A 15971-nucleotide genomic window follows, 5' to 3' on the forward strand; every position below is an offset into this window, starting at 1 on the left:
TAAAATAACTCTATACACCATGAGACCCACTACCACTACCCCTCCCAATCCACCCATTCAACCACCACTTCCACCACCGCCTATGGCGGAGAGATATGTTACCATCACCAAACCAAAGAGGCCACCACGGCCACCGTCAGGGCGAACCAACCTAGCCTCATGCGTCGTCGCCACAATCTTCTTAATCTTCATCATCATCGTCATTCTCATCGTTTACTTCATGCTATTCAAACCACAAGACCCTAAAATCGCCGTTAACTCCGTTAAGCTCCCCTCATTCTCCATCGTTAACGGCACCGTGAACTTTACCTTCGCTCAATACGCTTCAATCAGAAACCCTAACCGCGCCACCTTCTCCCACTTCGACAGCACCCTCCAGCTCATTTACTCCGGCACGGAGGTCGGATTCATATTCATCCCCGCCGGCGAGATCGACGCCGGCCGGACTCAGAATATGGCCGCCACGTTTTCCGTCAAGTCGTTCCCGTTGTATTCTCCGGTAATCAACGTGGGGCCCACGGTGGCGAACGGTGACGGTGTTGTGTTCGATTATGGGTTGAGGGTGCAACCTACGATGGAGATTGAGTCGAAGTTGGAGATGGCGGGGCGCGTGAGAGTGTTGCACTTTTTCAGTCATCGCGTGAAGACCAATGCTGGTTGCAGAGTCGCTATTGTTGTTAGCGACGGTTCTGTTTTAGGTTTTCACTGTTAACTCTCTTCTGTTATCATCTTTTTGTTTTTGTTTCTTTCTTTTTTAATTGTGACTGTAGAATGTAGTAGGAGTTATATCTATGAGTCTATATATAATTGTAATTGTTAGTAATAGTGATTTACCTCAAGGTAGACATCAAAAATTAAAATTGAATTGTAAAAATTATTTTTCATTTTGGCTTTTTTAGTGGAGGGTTTTGAAATGGTTTGTTCTTCAACCAGATGAACTGGGTGTTTTATTGGGATTTCTATTTAGAAATCCTCTACTTTTTTATATAAAAAAGAATGTTGGTGTGTATGTGTAGGAACTAAGGAAAATGAGTTAAGTATATCTCAATTAATGGAGAGATAATATTTTTTACCCTATTTATAAGTATGAAAGTGATCACGTGCCTCTTCATTATAGAGAAAATCCTAACTTAAGGAAAATCAGTGATGATAAATTAATTCATTTCCGGATGTATGAATATTCATTTCAACAAAGTCAATGAAATTTTATGGAATATACATCATTAGAGCAACTTCGTCTTCTTGATTAAGGAAAGAGCAATTGACAAAGGGGAAAAGGGTGATAGGAATGATGAGTTTGGAAGGAATGAGGGATACTTTTTTGCTTTGTGTGAGCTTAATCGTAGGTTAAGCAAGTTGGATGCCAAGAGATCTTAAGTAGATTTTCTTGGAAGAGTAATCCATTATTGATTTAAGAAAAAAAACGGATCTAAACTCATTAAAGAAAAATTGTCCGATTTTTTTATAGGCTTATGGGAGAGGCGTGAAAAGTGGTGAAACATTTGTAAATCTTTTTCTTATTCACAACAAATGCTTTTTTCGTTGGACATTATGACTTTTAAGGTTGTGTGCTTTTCCTTGCTCAATTAACACAAACTTACTTCAAAGGATTTTAATTGACCAATTATTCACCTTGGGTTTTACGTTGGACTACAGAATCAAAGTAGGAAACTAAATCACAAACCATAGGTACAGTGACAGACTCAGTTAATGTTTTTGGGTCAAAAAAGTTGAACGGAAATCAAGTGGGTACTTTGGGCAGATAAGGGCATTTAAGGAAAGATGCAAATATTTCCTTATTCTCTCACTATATGCTATGAGGTATTCAAAGGCATGCTTGAGTTTTTTCCGAGAGCTTTAGTAATAATTAAGGATTTGTTCGGTATAATTTGTGTTTATTAACGATTAAAATATAAACTGAAAAAATAAACAAATTCACATTGAACATGAAAAAAATATTTTTTTAATTCTTTTTATCTGGTTATAAGCTTTTTTCATAAATTAATCTCATTATTCCCCGAAGTTATTATAAATTAAAAATAAGACAAATAATCCCAACCAAATATGTTACAAGTCTTTACTAAAATAAATTCATTTACTGTTTCCAGTAAAATAATTCATGAATGAGAGAAGTTGTCAATTTAGAAGGAAAACAAGAGAGTGAAGCATTTCACTACAAAAAACAGAGAGAGATAGAGACAACCCTTGATTTGGGGCGGATAAGGTTAATGGGCTGACAATTCCTTCAAAGATCGTGAAATGCATAAGAAAACAATATCTTCTATTCTAAAGTTTGTATATCTTTATGTATCCTTTATTTGTTATTGGTCAGAAAGGTAAAACCATAATTATATAAAATTTATATTTTTGACTAATAAAAATGAAATAATACATGAATACATATCTTGAAATAGAAAATAGTCAACATCCCCAATATGTACATCCACCAACATAATATAATTACTACAAGAACTATTTGTATGTGTAGAGCTTGCGTTCCAGGCGCAAGTGAGGTTTCCACCACTGATGAATCCCATGAGCATCTTTAAAATCATGTGTTGGACCAATATTAACTGTTAGAGAAGCTGAAGGAATTAGGTGCAGAGGTTCAGATTCCTTCCCAAATGCACTCATTAGAAGACCACCTAGTGAGTTTTGAGTTGCTAACCTTTCAATTACTCCTGCTCCAATCTCATCCATTTTTCTTCTATGTTCAAAGTATCCGATATACTCTGAGCAGATATGGTCAGATGGATTCACAAATAAACATGGAACCCAGACAGCCAAGGCTGCAAATGGATCAACGGATAAATCCTTCGGCTGCTTAGCGTGCATAGCAATGGTGAGTCCAGCGGTTATCACACTGCCCGCGAATCGAATCCCGTGTTTCACTTTCTCATCCTTAATTCTCTCAATTGGAGCAGACACGAATGGCGGGTTGAAAAGGAAGGATTCGACGAACATGCTGGACTTGGCCATGGTTTTCCCAGTGAGCATTGCCATTGCTGATCCTAGGGAGTGACCTGCCAACCAGACATTTGAGTCACCTACAGTTGCTATCATGTTTCGAACAGCTCGAATCGCTATATCACTGCGAGAAGTTTGATGAAGCCCTTGTCGGATCAAGTGGATATCCAACGCGATATCACGGGAAACTGAATCCGATTTAGTTAGAGTCCCTCGAAATGCAATCACATAACGCGGACTTCTGTCTAAAGTGTCATTGTTCTGAGATGATGGAGGCTTGAACTCATAGATTGCCCCAAAGATGGAAGAATCAACATCATCTATAAGTGGACGAAGCAACTGAAAGTGAAAGAATGTCCACCACGGCGGTGCAAGAACATTGGAACCTTCACGTTTCTCTTGCCGGTCCCTTTCTAAAATGTAAACACCTTGTACCAAACTAGCAGCAACTGACATTCGATGATATGGATTATCCCTGAATAAGATGGTAAATTATTATGTTGACCAAATACTCTTAATAGGAGAATTAGGGAATAAAACACAAATTCTTAGATAAAATTCATAGGATTCCGAATGATCATAATAAAGTAAACTAGTGTTTTTAATATATTGAAGCTCTAAGCAAAAAGAAAGTCCTGTATGTGTTGGGTATACCACCCTGATACATCCTCACTTGTTAAAACATGATTAATGCACATACAACTGATACACACATGTCATACATAGACATGGTGAAGGAACAACATGATGAGTATTAAGTACCCTACATAGCTAACTAGCTAAGAAACGACATTATATAATCCCACAAAAAAATGACCACCCAATGTACGATACTAACACCTAATAAGGTATGGAGATTGTAGATGTTCAGATCCATATCCTCGCAAGTCAAAAGGTTATCTCTAGGATATGTTACGAGACAAACAAACTTGTTGTTACGCCGAGCCTCTTCCTCTTATCTAATCCCAAAATTTGAAAGTGGAAAATATGTTTGATAAGTCTTACCATAGGACATAAGTTAGATGCAAAGGCCCTGAGAGGTGAAAAGTTTCCCTCTCAAAATCCATTACAACCTAAGCAGTGCACCACCTCCTGTTGTCTTCTTAATATCTTTACAAATTGTCATAAAAGAGAAAAAAACGGGTCAGCATTCAGATTTTCAGAGTGTCTCTGCATAAACAGATGATGAAATAAACCGTATCATGTGAGCTTTATTTTATTTCTCTTATGAAAATGAATTGCTTCATATGATTTATGATATTAGAACTTAACAACAAATATCATCAACAAACAATAAAACATGGAGGATTAATTATAGAATAGAATGCCGGAAAGAGGAGAGGAGGAGAAGCAGATATGCATACGTGAAAATAAGAATGAAAATGAAAATGGAAATGGAATGATTTACGTTTACCTTAGATTAGAATATGAACGAGCCTCAGATTTCAATGTCTCTGTCTTCTTCTCCTATTTGTTGGGTTTAGAAATCAAACAACGCTGTTTTGGATCATAACCATTGGGTGATAAAAACGGTTTAACCTTGCGGACATAGATGTGCCATGATGGCATAATTATGGGGTCGGTGAAATAAGTGAGATAAAATTATTTAATTAATTGTACAAAAAATTTAAAATATAAAATGTTAAAATAATATTACTCAAAATTAAATAAAAAACTAGGATAGAAAGTAAGTATAAGCTAAAACTACCGTTAAAGCTAAAGAAGAAAAAAAAACTTCCATTGTAGAGAAAGCTAAGAAACTACGGTTACAACTTACAACAAACTATGACAGATAATAGAAAATACTAAAGGATAAACATGATCGATAACAAATATTTAACATAATAATAGTACTCAAGGATGACAATAACCATAGTTCCATGCTATACTGTGGGTGTAGTCCAATATAGGCCTAAAATAAAATTTAAAATGTGGGTTCATATTTTTAATTTGTAGTTTTTCGATATACAAAATTATTTATTAAATTATCAAAGTTATTTTCAATCTATAATAGAGCCGATTCATGTCATTTTTATTTAGAAATCGATTTTAAGATTAAGAGTGAAAATCTGAAATGATACTGAGGTAATTAAGGAAAACTAACCAATAGTTTAGATAATAATGACCGAGTAACTTTTTTACTTTTATCGGTTGCTATTTTTATAGCATGAATCAAGTTTTACCATATGAAAGTATTTTTTAGCTATTTAACTTTTTATTTGGTTGATGTTACCGGTAATGAAAAGAACTTCGGATTCCTATTATTTTGGGGCCTAAAGCTCTTGTTTCACGTGATTGTATTAGCTGACGAATTCAATACGTAGAATTCGATATAAGAGTAACAATTACACTAACATCCTTAATTATACTCCACGGATTATGCAGAGGTTTGTGCATTTGCTTTCTTATAAGGAGGGGGAGAGTGTTTGTGTACTAAGTAATGTATGTAATATAATGGTACTTCTATTTTGGAGAAATTAAATGATAAAGTAGGGGTTATGAAGACAATAAAAATAATAAAGAACAAAAGGATAACTCTCTGCCAGAGCCAAATATATTAGGGGGAGAATCAAGCCCTCCCATATAATTAATCATTTCAATTGATGTATGATTTTCACTTGTATAATTTATTTTCAACTTTCAATTATGAATATATTTATAATCATCAATGTCTAAGCAATCATTTATGTTTTTAAAATTTCCCTACCTAATTGTTGTGAAGAAACAATAAAATAAAGGATAAAAAGTAAAGAAGAAAGAACAGTACACACATTCATGTGGTTCTATATATTCGTTTACTCAAACTGCTAAATCAGTAGAATGTCAAATCTACTTGTCTTTCCAGCTCCCAATGGGCTTTAGGGGACATGAAACCAACTAAAATTTAGGTAAAAATTGAAGCCATTTTGGTGGCTAAGCTTTCACAGGCACACTAATCTTACATTATAGATAAGATTATTACATTAAGCTGCTATGTTCACTAGTTATTTTTTTATATTACTAAAGATGTTTCATCAGTTTATGAGTAAAGAACTAATTCGTTTGGACCTTTTGGTCAATTTTAGAGATCCAATAAAACCTTACCTCACTAGACCATCCTATGATGTTCTGAAGTTATTTGAAACCAAAGAATTAGGTAGCTTTAGAGGACTGAACAATCAAAGATCAAGAGAACACTTTGTTTCTTTGGTAGAAAACGTAAGTGACACTTCTAATCTCACCCAAAAATCATACTCTTTCAGCATCACGCAGCAATACAAATGTTGGATATTTAAAATGACAATAAAAAGAAAGGAGCATAAAGAATGAACGTGTAATAATAATATATAAAAGTGATAGACATACACATATCTACTTAGACCAAGCAACTGCATCAATTTCATCTTGCGCACTCCTGTATAACTCAAGCCTCTGTGCGAGGGCAGTCCGCCGTTCCATAACTGCAGGATCCTCATTCAGCAATGCAGACAAACGCTTCGGCTGCAAAGAATTTATGCAGGCAGTCAATGCTTAACTTCTTTCGCAAATATCAAATCCAAATGAAAACCAGCTCAATAATTGCTTTTATTAAGTTCAATAAATAATTGAAAAGCATAAATCATAAAACTTGGTAAAACAGATTTAGTCTTACATCCATTTTGCCTAGATCAGTGAAAAAGTAATCAAGTAAGGTTCGTTTTGCTTCCCGCACTTGACAATAGACGATGGACTTGGGAATAGCATGCCGCAGAGTTGCACAAACCATATTGACATAGGACAAAATTGTAGTTCCTGTTTATACAAAATTATCGAACAATCAATGGTTCAATAATTTCCATCATAATGATGAAGGGCATGCTAAATTAAACTAAAAGCGCAAAGCTGTGATTTCAGTTTTAGTTTGAAACAGTAACTTGTAAGGCTTACCGATTCGCCTTAGATATGAATCATTATATCTATCAAAAAGTGAATGTGTAGGATTGCCACCCTTATCAACATCTTGAGGAAGCTTCCGAAAGAAATCAACCGTGAGATAGCCAATCTCCATATCAACTAGCAGTAGAGCTGCTTTTCTGCTGTCCTCCCTCATTTTTTCTAGGGACTCGATAGCTGCAGTACCAACTTCAACCCGTAGACCAGGATATTGCTTCAGCTCCTGTGAGTCAAACAAACCAACATGTTTATTAGCTAGGAAATTTGTGAATGGAAGGAAGAAAATATTACAGTTGAGTATATGAAAACTAAAAAGGTTTATTTAATGATAAATAATTACAGGCTTTAACCATCACTACAGAAGCAGCAAGCAATGAAAGCATGGACAGGCCAACGGTCAGTGGCCCCACATTGAAGACTTAATGTAATATTCATCAGTGTGGAAATTTCAAAATAGATAGACTAGCATACACAATACCCATGCAAAATCCTTCCAATTCGGAATCCTTGTATTGAAAAACTAGGACCATATGTCAAATCAGTTTTAAAAATAAAAAAAAATCTGATAATGTACTTTATTTTATAGTTCTTTTCCAGGTGGAGCTCTATTAATCTTTCATACAAAAAATGAATACAGATATCACAAGGTGAATCCAATAGTCTTTATCATCTCTAATTTCGGAGGCTTTTGACATCCACAGATACAAAGGATTAGAAATGGGGAAATTACACTAACCTCCCTTCAGGTTTGACTTAATTACTCCAAACACCTCCCTCAGGTCAAATGAAGCCAAACATCAAGTGGGGATATTAGTGTAATTTCCATATTAGAGATTGATTTATTAGATCATCTAAGCATACATATCTTAGGCCGACGTTATTGGTACTCCCAAATGCTTAACTGGCAAATCAAATTTCTAGTTTTTATTTTTCAAAATATTTGAGTGGCTAATTGTGAGTGTAAATATTGACAGCATTTCTCAACTTAAATTCGAAGGCACTAAAAAATGAAAATGAAACATCTCACCCTTTTCCTCAAACATTTTTCACAATCACTGAATGAACATCTAATCATTGTTGTTTTCAAAGAAAAAATCTTTTCGTCAATGGTTAGAAAATAGGTGTAAAAAGGCATGAGAAAATGTGTGGGAGTATCATTAATATTGCAAAACTAACCTTGTCACTAGAATAAACAATACAAAACCAGAACAACAAGAAGAAAGAAACTTTCTAATCACAGACATAGTTGCAAGGAATACAACAAAACATTAAATAAGCACTGCCTTGAACATACCACAGTCTCACTAATAGCTTTGTGAATCAGGTCCTTTAATAGGGAATGAACCTGAAAGCGTTCAAATCAAAACGACACATCAATGAGCATGAACAGTGAGATCAGCAAAGATAAAAGTTCAATGTGTAAATAAACCAACTATTACAAAAACCAGTAATACTTAAAAGAAGGTAAAATTGCCATTTCCAGGCTTTTGGCAAGGTTGAAATTGAGGTTGAGGTTTTTTTGTTGTTGATGAATTTGCTTTTTTTAAGAATTAAGAACTCAATTGATGAACTTAGAACTCTAAGATAAAGCAGTATTCTCATATCAAGTACATTATTTCACACATAATCCACTACAAACACATTATCTAAAAAATAGAAAGAAAAAAATTGGGCGCATATATTTCCATCAAATGGAGTGACATTCAGTCGAGAACTTCCAATTGCGTTCGATAATTATTTTACAGAAATTTGTCATACGTACCGCATCAACAGCTGCATCAGCAGGGCCCCTGACAGTAGTTAAAGAAGATTCAATGAGACGACGGTATCCTTGTTCTGGAGCTATTAGATGAGGTTGATACCCATCAGCTTCTGTAATAAGTTTCCTTATATTTTCCATTGAAAGCTGCTTATCAAACTGCAACCGTTTCAAAGCAGCTGGGAGCTGATTGTCAAAGACATTATAGATTTTATCACCTCCAGGTCGTCTGTAGGAGATTTGCAAATTATTGATGTTAGTTTGAAACAATGGATGGAGGATAAAGAAAATTGTGAAACAAAAGGAAAAGGGCAACAAATTATTAAGATAAATCACAAAAGTTTAACACCTACATGCCATCAAGATGTTCTTTAAATATTTGGTCAAATGTGCGACATATTTCCATGATTGCATACAACTTGCCCTGCATGCAATTGATAATCAATCATTAGAAAATTCTAATATAATACACTAAGTAGGATCCAGAAAATTTGATCCCATGCTATATCTTCATTATCTCAACTACCGATAAATGAGCTCATCTAAACCTATGGGTAGACTGTGGTCATGGATATTCTCAAAGACACACAATATAGCAGAAGGATGGAATGAAAAACAGTTTTTTCAGCATTGAGCTTAAATAAATAACCAAATATTTTAGAGTTGATAATTCAATCTGGTTGAGAAATGAAGAGCAATCTTACCCCAGCATCAGCTGCCACAGGCTTTCCTAAACGAGTCAGTTCAGATTCAAGTTCAGCAATTGTTTTGCTAATAAGAGACTGAATGCCTGGAATTTTGGACTTGATTACTGTCTCCAAATGCTGAGACATAAAAAGCATTAAGATTTAGCCATAGAATTATATAAAAACGGAAATGGAACACTTTAGTCAAATGATGCAACGAAACTCTATCTTTACCTTTGAGAGCATCTTAGCTAGATGCTCAGAACCCATTCTGTGAGCAAGGTGTCTATATTCAGGGGTACTAGCAAAGTACTCACGTTCTCTACGCCTGGCAGCAATCATGTCAACATTCTTGTTTATGTCTTGTTGTGATCTATTCACGACACCAATCCATGGAAACTTTAACTTAAAAGCTCTCCCTTCCAATATCTGAGCAAGCAAAAGGATATATCATACAGATCAGAACTGAATTAAGTATCTATTATTTTGCTTGTTAGAGTGAATTATCTGTCTATTCTCCAGATTATGTAAACTGGAAGGGAGGTGAGTGATGAATACTGATGATTAAACAGACTAGGCACAGTTAAGAAGCAGAAAGAATATAACACAAGAAATGTTGAGCATTATAGTATAGATACTTCATCCACCTCCTTATCAATATGGTACTATGACTAGAGTCCATTGAAATCAGATAATTTTCTCGAAAAAACAAACAAGATTTTTGCATCAATTGAAATCAAGATCATATTCTGAAATATATTGAAATTTTCTTTCCAAGAATCAGTTCTTGTTGCTTAAAAGTTCTCCCCTTTCGACAAATAAAAACAAATTAAATAGCAAATAAGTCCAGTATATATTCTCAGCCATCTCATCCTTATAAAATATATTTGTGCAAATGGATGAAGGGTAGGGTCAAGAGTGTTTATAAAGCAATTATCACCAAACTATGTGAATCATTATACTATTTTAATATATAAGTACAAACTGCTACTGTTGAGTATGCCGACCCATAACAGCCTTCAGGAGGTAAGTATCTAATTTTCATATTTCATGGATGATAATACTACAAACATAAAAGAATTTCAATTTTTTATATTTCATTGCATGTTGTTCTATTAGAAGTACAAATTGTTCAACTTACTTCAACAGCATCAGTGCCCTTGTCCATAAGATCAATCTTTGTCAAAACGCCAATGGTCCTCTCCCCTGAAAAGTTGAAATCAATAAACCAAGAATTAAAACACAAAAAGGCTATTTTTTAAGCTGTCCAATCCAATCAACTTGTTCTCAACAAATAAGCAATACAAACTGTCAGCAACATGGCAAATATTTGCATTGTACGAACTGATTCTTGAGAAACAACGAAAAACTTCATTAACTGCATGCAACCTGAAAAATAAATATTGACATTACCAGTGGGGTCCACTTCACGGGAAATTTTAATTGCGTCAGATGTTGCAAGATCTTGATTGGCTGGTGAAATAGCCAAAATTATACAGTTCGGCTGCAAACAAATCAAATTTAGCACATCACACATTCCCACATGGACAATTTTTTTAGTATGGAAACAATTTTTTCAACAAAGTTCCATTACGTATTTCCCTATGTAAAAAAAACCAAAAAAGCTAGAGTTTTGCTCAATCAGCCAACTATGGAATATAAATTTTCTAGCAGTGCAAATTGAGATTTTAAATTATATAATACCATTTTTCTAAGGGATAAAAAGTTTAATGTTAGCTGGTGAAGTTTGTTCCTTAATCACATTATTTCCTATTAGAAGCTTAGCACTTGAATGAACACTACCTTCTCAATGTAGGACCGAACCATATTCTCAATGTCTTGCACAATACTGTCCGATTGACCATCTGTATATTGTAAACAATCTCTTAGAAACTCATTGCTCATCGCAAAATTCAAGAATTCCCAGTGGGACGTCTTAAAATCATGGATAAACAAGACATGTCAACTTGTTGCTTACCTACTGCTATCTTTGTAAGTCCAGGAAGATCAACGAGCGTCAAGTTAACAACTGCATAGGTCCAAGAGGTCAACCAAAATTGGAAATTTGAATTTAAAAAACAAACAGATTATGACACATTGTCACTGGATATTGTTCCGGAAGATCTACATATTACATGACAGATAAAAATTCACAATGGAACAAAAATTAAAACATACCGTTGGGAGAATATATACTAAGATGAATTGGGACAGTTGAAATCTGTTTGGTACGTCCTGTCTCCCTATCAGTTTCATCTGAAATCTCCTTCCTCACAGCAACTACACAAAAATAAGATATACACTTAGGAAAGCTAAATAAATTGATAGAATGAAAAATTTCAATAAATATGACAGGCAGTTCCAGATAGTAAAACAACCATTTAAATCAGTCAAGGTTGACATGACATGGAAATAAATTGAAAATGGTCAATAAGCATTCAAATCAGCAAAAAATACACACATTCAAATTTTTACCCCAAGGAATGATATACTCCCTTTGTTCCTAAATGTTCGACTCTAATCTTGACCAACATTAACATTTTTTCCAACTATACACTTAAGCAGTTATGACACAGCAACTTCAATATTTGAGGAAATTATAGTTCTCAATTAGGAAAATTCAGTCAGATGATATGACTTTCCATTACTAATCAATGTTATTAACTTATTTCATGCATCTTGTAATCAAAAACCTTAGACAACGAGACGCAGTTAAAATTGAGATTGCGAATCGAAACAATTACCGAAATCAGTGAACCTTTTCCTCGGTAGGTGAAGGAACTCAGCATACTCTCTGCTTCCCTCATCAATTTTGTGAAGCTGCAACACAAGAGGTCGCCGAGTCACAATCCCTGAAAACACGTTTCACAATTCACACATCACGCATCAATACATTTAAAAACAATCACAATCACTGATTTCAATTAAATCAAAATTAAAATAAACTAACAAATGAAAATAATAATAATGACCTGATCCACGAGGTAAGAAATCTTTGCCGACAACGCTTTCCAACACCGAAGACTTTCCAGAGCTCTAAAAGAAGAAGAAAACAAAAGTAACGTTATCAAGTAAAATGAGGTGAGATCGGAAGAGAAAAAGCGGTGGATCGGAGATGTACCTGGCCACCCACGACGGCGATAGCAGGAAGGGAGTCCCAGAGTGTAGGAAGAGCGCTGGCTTCGCCGTGGTCACCTAAGGCGGTGCAAGCTCTTTGGATTTTGTTAACCAAAGAGATTAAGTTCTCCATATAGTTCGATCGATTTGGTTCAGAGTTCCGATTATAGATCTGGTGGTCGGAGACGGTTACAGAGAGCTTGGTGGACAGAGTAGAGAGAGAAGGAGAAGAAAGCGCGTATTGGTTTTGTAAGAGCGTGTAGAATATGTTTTGAAAATGAGGTGAAATGGAAAGAAGAAGAAAAGTAATATCAACCTTTTTGAACTACTTGTTGTTGCTCGCAGTAACTCAGTAACTCAACTCAGACACACCTATATTTTCAACCGGAGTTGGTTCCTACATGCTTGATTCCCTTAAGCAATGTTTCGGGTTCGAATATTGTGAATGAAAAAATATGTGCCGAGAGAGTTAACCTCACATAATGCTTTCGGCTCGGATACACGTGGACAACCAAAAAATATTGAAGAAAATATAAGACATATGCTCTTTAATTAACATGAACAACTTAAGCTTAATCTAGCTAAAGAGAAAATTTATGTAGCTAAAAACTGGAAATTACAAAATTTACCCAAAATAGTAAGTCTTTCCCTCAAATTTACCCAGAATATAAATATATGTATGTAGCTTATATAGGTGATAACTTATAATTAACTTTAAATATACAATAATTATTACATGTTTCTAATTAAGAGCCCCTTTACAAGTAGAAATGTACATTTTAAGAACTTCCATAGTGGAAAAAATAATATTAAAATAGATAAGAAGAAAATAAAAGGAAAGTACAAAGAATAAAATTCTAAAAAAGCGAAGTGTTGATAATGGGCAAGTTAATGACTCTATTTTTTATGGGTCTTTGAATCTAGTCTAAATATTAATCTAAATCTGAAATTAATTGAGTAGCAGAAATAACATCAATTATAAGTCAAAGACCAAATAGTAACAAACATCAACATCACATTAGGCAAAGCTTAACATCTCAAGCGAAAGCTACAAGTTATGCTTAATCACTTGGTAGAAACAAAAAATCAATCACAATGCTTAACGAATAGGTAGTAGCTACAAATGTTTAAAACTCTACAATCTAATAGAAGGTAAATTTGTCTTCAAATGTGACTTAAAACAAACACCTCATCCATTCAGTATTAACTAACCAAATTAATCAAATAGCAGAACCTAACAAAATGTTTACAATCAAATTTTCTAGAGTCAAAAGCCGGAACTTGGGACCAATATCCAAGATCAGAATCAACAATTGGAACCAACATATTTGAAGTTGTAGCACCAAAACCAAGACAAAAGCTATTTGCATCTTTAGAAATTTAGTCTGTTCTCCAAAAGAAAAATATACACTCATCATTTTCTTATTAAAAGAACGCTTGTAAGTTCAACTTTATTATATGGGGAAAAGGTCCTAATCAATCTTATTAATATCGTATGGGTTATGAAAGTGGATAGGGTAATGGGATGGTGGCATAATGGTTTTCACATCTATGGTCCTAACAGCAGCACTAAGACAAATTTTATTGAATGATAATTTGCAAATAAACAATTAATAAACAAATTATAATTTATCATACATGTGATTTTTCTTTTGGTGTGATACAGGCCAATGTTAACAAAACCGGTTCATGCAAGCCGGTTCTACCGGTAAACCAATGAACCGGTCTTAATATTGGTACGGTATAACACTTATATTGATGCAATCATACCGGTCAAAACAGATCAGAATCAGTAAAATCTGTTATATCGGTCAGTTTTCAATTGAACCATACAAATCATATCAGTTAGTTTTATTTAAAATTAATTTTTTAATAAAAATGACTTATTTTTACCAAAATGTTAGGATGAGAGATGAAACACATACCTAGTACATTTTTTGTACTTCTAAAACATGTTCTACTATATACATTTTTGTCTTAACAAACTTAATAAATAAAAATTGTTTTATCTTTTTATTGATTTTTTAACATTAATGTTAGTATAAAATATATGTATATCAAATTTCACTTGTATGTGGTTTAATAAGTAAACTATCAATTAAATAACTATACTATTATATCATTGTCTTAACCAGTTTAATATTTATAGAAGTTACAAGGTGGGGGTGCGATTCATCAATGACATATATGAGTAATTAAGATTTTTTTTTGAACCATTAACATACTTCCAAGATTTGGAAGAAAATTATGTTTTGTGGATCAAAATGGAGAATATATCAAAAATTGACAAAAGAAAAAAATTATTGAAAAAAATAATAATTTGCAAACATTGTTGGGAAATTGAGAAGAAAATAAACAAAAAAGAATAACAATTTCTACAAACTCATCAAGCAATGAAAGCTTAACAACTCAAGCAAAAGCTACAGGATGGGGATCACCTGTCTCAACTTGGTGTCCCCAATCCTGTCCCGGCCAAATATATTCTGCCATATCATTTAAAAAATCCACCTCATTTTTTTCACTATAAATATTTGTTATTCTCATGTGACTTTTCCTTACCCACCACACTATTCCTTTCTTCCAGTCACATTCCCTTCCTCTCAATTGAACGTGTCACTCTGTCCATTTTTTTCTCTCTTTCTCTCACCAAGTTCCTCTATGCCCACAACACCATTCATTTCTTCACATGTCCTTCCTCTCAATTCTCCATTTTCTTTTCTCTCTCCTTTTATCTTCACTTCTATTTCCAGTATCATCATTTTTCTCAAAACTCTCTACAATAGAGTTTACAACAACAAAAGACCAATCTTTACACTTATTTCTCAAAAGGTTTTTGGTTTCCAGAAGAAAAAAGAAAGTTGGGCAGAAGAAAAAAGAAAGTTGGGCAGAAGAAAAATTGAGATAAAAAAGATTTATGCATAAACCATACTTTGTTTCAGAATATATTCATTCTTACACTTAAGCATTTTCTTATATCTTGCATAAAGTATTAATTTTTCCACCGTTGACTTTAGATGGCTGTTGGGTAAGGGCCTCTCCAGATTGGGCATAGAGGAACTGAAACACCTGAAGCAATCTAGAATACATGTCTTGTTGACATTTTGTGTGGATTTAAGCCTATTTTAAAGGTATGATAACACATAAATCATTTTACCATGACAGACTTGGTAGTAAATGTTTGTTAATAATAAATCAAGTTTCCTGTATTGAAAGAAAATCTCTTATTTATTTTTTATGATCTTTCTATATGCAAAAAAAGATATAAGCTCTTAATTTGGTAATTTATTATAGCATTGCTTGGTTATTTACTTTGGCTTTTTTGTTGTGCAGTGGATATCATGAATCCAAAATCAACTTTAATTCTATGGAATGCAAATATTGACATGTTCCAGAGATGAATGAGGCTAGAAATTGATAAATGAGTGTGTATTGAAGTCACTGATCCTCCAAGATATGAATCCAGAATCAACTTTAGAACACTCCTTAGCTTGACTTGTTCTTTATTGTAAAAAAGGTTTTGCAGCAAAACC

General features: G+C 33.9%; 3 protein-coding genes across 5 annotated transcripts; 1 reads left to right on the forward strand and 2 right to left on the reverse strand.

Annotated features, from left to right (window-relative positions):
• LOC109349908 lies at nucleotides 1–929 on the forward strand. The gene has a single exon (XM_019590964.1). It carries the CDS (start codon nucleotides 20–22, stop codon nucleotides 710–712), a length of 693 nt encoding a protein of 230 aa, XP_019446509.1. The 5' UTR covers nucleotides 1–19; the 3' UTR covers nucleotides 713–929.
• Nucleotides 2419–4563, reverse strand: LOC109349906 (GDSL esterase/lipase At4g10955). 3 transcript variants are annotated; one of them, XM_019590961.1, is made up of 3 exons: nucleotides 4382–4563; nucleotides 3973–4077; nucleotides 2419–3442 (listed from the first exon to the last, which is right to left on the reverse strand). In XM_019590961.1, the coding sequence occupies exons 2-3, from the start codon at nucleotides 4032–4034 to the stop codon at nucleotides 2473–2475; spliced, it is 1032 nt and encodes a 343-aa protein (XP_019446506.1). In that variant the 5' UTR covers nucleotides 4035–4077; nucleotides 4382–4563; the 3' UTR covers nucleotides 2419–2472. The 3 variants fall into 3 exon arrangements, with proteins under 3 accessions (XP_019446506.1, XP_019446507.1, XP_019446508.1); XM_019590962.1 differs by having other exon boundaries at nucleotides 4376–4563; XM_019590963.1 differs by lacking the exon at nucleotides 4382–4563 and adding an exon at nucleotides 4332–4373.
• Nucleotides 6128–12769, reverse strand: LOC109349905 (dynamin-related protein 5A-like). Its single transcript, XM_019590960.1, has 16 exons — nucleotides 12446–12769; nucleotides 12297–12360; nucleotides 12069–12176; nucleotides 11503–11604; nucleotides 11303–11353; nucleotides 11128–11189; nucleotides 10738–10828; nucleotides 10466–10530; nucleotides 9559–9753; nucleotides 9343–9462; nucleotides 8992–9062; nucleotides 8642–8867; nucleotides 8174–8224; nucleotides 6874–7102; nucleotides 6599–6738; nucleotides 6128–6447 (listed from the first exon to the last, which is right to left on the reverse strand). Exons 1-16 carry the CDS (start codon nucleotides 12572–12574, stop codon nucleotides 6319–6321), a joined length of 1833 nt encoding a protein of 610 aa, XP_019446505.1. The 5' UTR covers nucleotides 12575–12769; the 3' UTR covers nucleotides 6128–6318.

Source organism: Lupinus angustifolius, chromosome LG06 (assembly GCF_001865875.1).
Source record: "Lupinus angustifolius cultivar Tanjil chromosome LG06, LupAngTanjil_v1.0, whole genome shotgun sequence".
Classification (NCBI taxonomy): Eukaryota; Viridiplantae; Streptophyta; class Magnoliopsida; order Fabales; family Fabaceae; genus Lupinus; species Lupinus angustifolius.